The following is a 2751-nucleotide window of genomic DNA, read 5'->3' on the forward strand; positions in this document are numbered from 1 at the left end:
AGGGAAGTTTTTATGCGTCTAACCTCATGCTAGTTTTCCTCCAAAATTTCTATGATTTTATAATATCCCATAGGAATTCAAAGAAAGAATTTAATTAACCCTTTATATAAAAGGAACATATAGAACATTTTTCTAAGATCTAAAACTCATATGTTTTTACTTTGTTTTGATAAAGTGGCCTAAACGCAGAAAGTTCCAAATTCCTCTCCTCGTTGAAAGAAAAAGAAAGAGGAGTTAATCGTGTGTATCAGTATATGGTAGCAGATCACAAATTGCCAGACAGTTTTCACACTAGCCATCGCTAACACTAAGCATCTATCTTGATAAATATAAAACGGGTGCTTATATATAAAAGGAAAATGCAAAGGCACCAGCGCATCAGGACCCGCACCAGCACCACCCTCTCCTCATCAACCGAGCCAGCGGCCAGCCACGCCTCTCCTGCCTGCCACCCGTGTCCTCCCTGCAAACTGCATGCGCGCAGCAGGTGAGACTTGACAGGAGCAGCCAGCCAACGCCCACGCCACGCTCCCCATGACGCCCTCTTAAGATGAGGACGAGGAGGCGGTGGACCAGTTCGTTCGCGTTGCCCGCGACTCTCTCCGTCCTCCTACTGCCACCCGACTCTCACACGCTTGGCGCGCGCGTGCTTCCACCCGTCCGTCGCTTCGATTGGTTTGGTTGCCCCGGCTCCAGCAATGGCGGTGCAGGCGCATTATCACCACCACCACCACCGCGAGTCCCCTTTCCTCGTCAGGTACCTGCTGTCGCCGCTGTACATCTTCTAATCGTTTCTTCCGCGTTGACCGTCGGTCTGCTGGATCGGATTCGGATGGGTGATTTGAGCGTCTGGGTTGTCAGCAGCGGCGGCGGCGGCACGCCGGAGAGCAGCCGGTTGGCGGCGGCGATGGAGCTTCATCAGGCGCAGAAGGAGGCGATGGCGCCGCAGCAGGCTCCGCCCCTCTTCTTGGACTTCTCGCAAGGAGGTAACCAGATCAAACAAATCCCGCCTTGGCTCCGTAGATTTCGTCTTCTTGGGCACCCTTCTGTTCTGCATTCGGACTTATTTGTTGGGTTGTTGTGTGCACACAGATTGCGGCGGCGGGAGGAAGCGGCAGCGCGAGGCGGAGTCCATGTCGCCGCAGTTCTTTTCGTTGCAGCAACAACCGCAGGCGCAGGCGCCCAAGTTAATCAACCTGGCGCAACTGCACAAGCGGCCGGCGATGGGCCTCCGGCTGGACTTCGACGAGGGCTCGGAGCACGTGTCGTGCACGTCCTCGGCCTCGGCGTCGTGCCTCCTCTCCGAAGAGCTCGCCGTGCAGCGCGATCAGCACAAGAACGAGGTGGACCGGCTGATCCAGGAACATGTAAGAACCGCTTGATCGATTGCGCCGCCGATATCGACCGGACCGGCCTCTGTTGCTTATGGGTTCCTTCCTTGTCGCTTGCAGGCGGAGAGGCTCCGGCGCGCGCTGGCCGACACTCGGCGGCGGCACTACCGTTCGCTGGTCGGCGCGGCGGAGGCGGCGGCTGCGCAGCGGATAAGGGAGAAGGAGGCGGAGGTCTCGGAGGCCGCGCGGCGCGGCACCGACCTGGAGGACCGGGTGGCTCGGCTGAGGGCGGAGGCGGCGGTGTGGCAGGCCAAGGCGCTCGCGGACCAGTCCACGGCCGCGGCCCTCCACGCGCAGCTGCAGCAGGCGGCGACCGCGGCGCAGGCGAGGGGCAAGGCCGCCGAGGAAGAGGAGGACAACGCGGGCGCCGGCGCCGCTGCGGACGACGCCGGGTCCTGCTTCGTCGACCCGGACAGGGTGGTGGAGATCGCCCCGCCGCGCCCGCCGGCGCCGGCCAGGCCGTGCCGGACGTGCAGGCTGCGATCGGCCTCCGTCGTGCTGCTCCCGTGCCGCCACCTCTGCGTCTGCGCCGAGTGCGAGCCCGCCGCCCCCTTCGCTGCCGGCGCCGGCGCCGTCGCTGCTGCCTGCCCCATGTGCCGTGGCGCGGTCACCGGCACGGTGCAAGTGTTCCTCTCGTAGCAAGCATTATTATTAGGAAAAAAGGGGAAAAGGTTAAAAAAAAAACTGGTGCTCCTGCCAAAAGGAATGGCTGGTGAAAATGGGGGAATGAACGATGGCAAAATGTGTAGAGTGCATGACTCTTTCTCTGTTTTTTTCTCTCATTTGTTCATTATCATCCTTCTATTAGTATTAGTCAAACTCCTGCTCTTTTAGATCAGTACCAGTAGCAGGATTGGGATCCTGCTGTCTTTTGCCTTGGTTCTTGTGAACTTCTGGAAAGCATATGATCGTTGATCGACCATGTACCCAGTACGTAGTACATTTTGGAAGGCAATGATGTGCAAATTTTCACTTTTTTACCGCTTGATTAATGACTTGTCCAGTACGAGTACACATTCGCTAGGCGAGAAGGATGAAGGTTGCTCTGCCCTGCCCGGCTGGCCCTGCGGTTGCTGGTACACCCTCCTACGTGACATACGTACAGTGCAATGCTACAACTGCAGCAGCGCCTTGGGGGCGATGCGTTTAAAGGCGAGGCGCGGATTCGCGTGATGCGTAGTAGTGGCGGGAGACGCGGCTGATCACGTGACGATCGCCAGTCGCCAATCGCCATCGTACGTACGCTGCCGTCGCCGGCCGCGCCGTGCGATCCCGATCGGGCGTACGGGCGCGCGTCGCGGCTGCCCTGTCGGTTGTTCGCCGCGCAGGCGCAGTCAGAGAGAGGTGGTGGGGACTGGGG

At 59.0% G+C, this 2751-nt stretch overlaps 1 protein-coding gene across 2 annotated transcripts; it reads left to right on the plus strand.

The window, feature by feature from the left end:
- Positions 1–363: 363 nt before the first annotated feature.
- On the plus strand, positions 364–2377 carry LOC136492538 (BOI-related E3 ubiquitin-protein ligase 1-like). Of its 2 annotated transcripts, none has more exons than XM_066488520.1 (4): positions 364–757; positions 862–986; positions 1093–1367; positions 1452–2377. In XM_066488520.1, the coding sequence occupies exons 1-4, from the start codon at positions 699–701 to the stop codon at positions 2028–2030; spliced, it is 1038 nt and encodes a 345-aa protein (XP_066344617.1). In that variant the 5' UTR covers positions 364–698; the 3' UTR covers positions 2031–2377. The 2 variants fall into 2 exon arrangements, with proteins under 2 accessions (XP_066344617.1, XP_066344620.1); XM_066488523.1 differs by having other exon boundaries at positions 365–757; positions 865–986.
- The last annotated feature ends 374 nt before the right edge of the window (positions 2378–2751 follow it).

This window comes from Miscanthus floridulus, chromosome 1, assembly GCF_019320115.1.
Source record: "Miscanthus floridulus cultivar M001 chromosome 1, ASM1932011v1, whole genome shotgun sequence".
NCBI lineage: Eukaryota > Viridiplantae > Streptophyta > Magnoliopsida > Poales > Poaceae > Miscanthus > Miscanthus floridulus.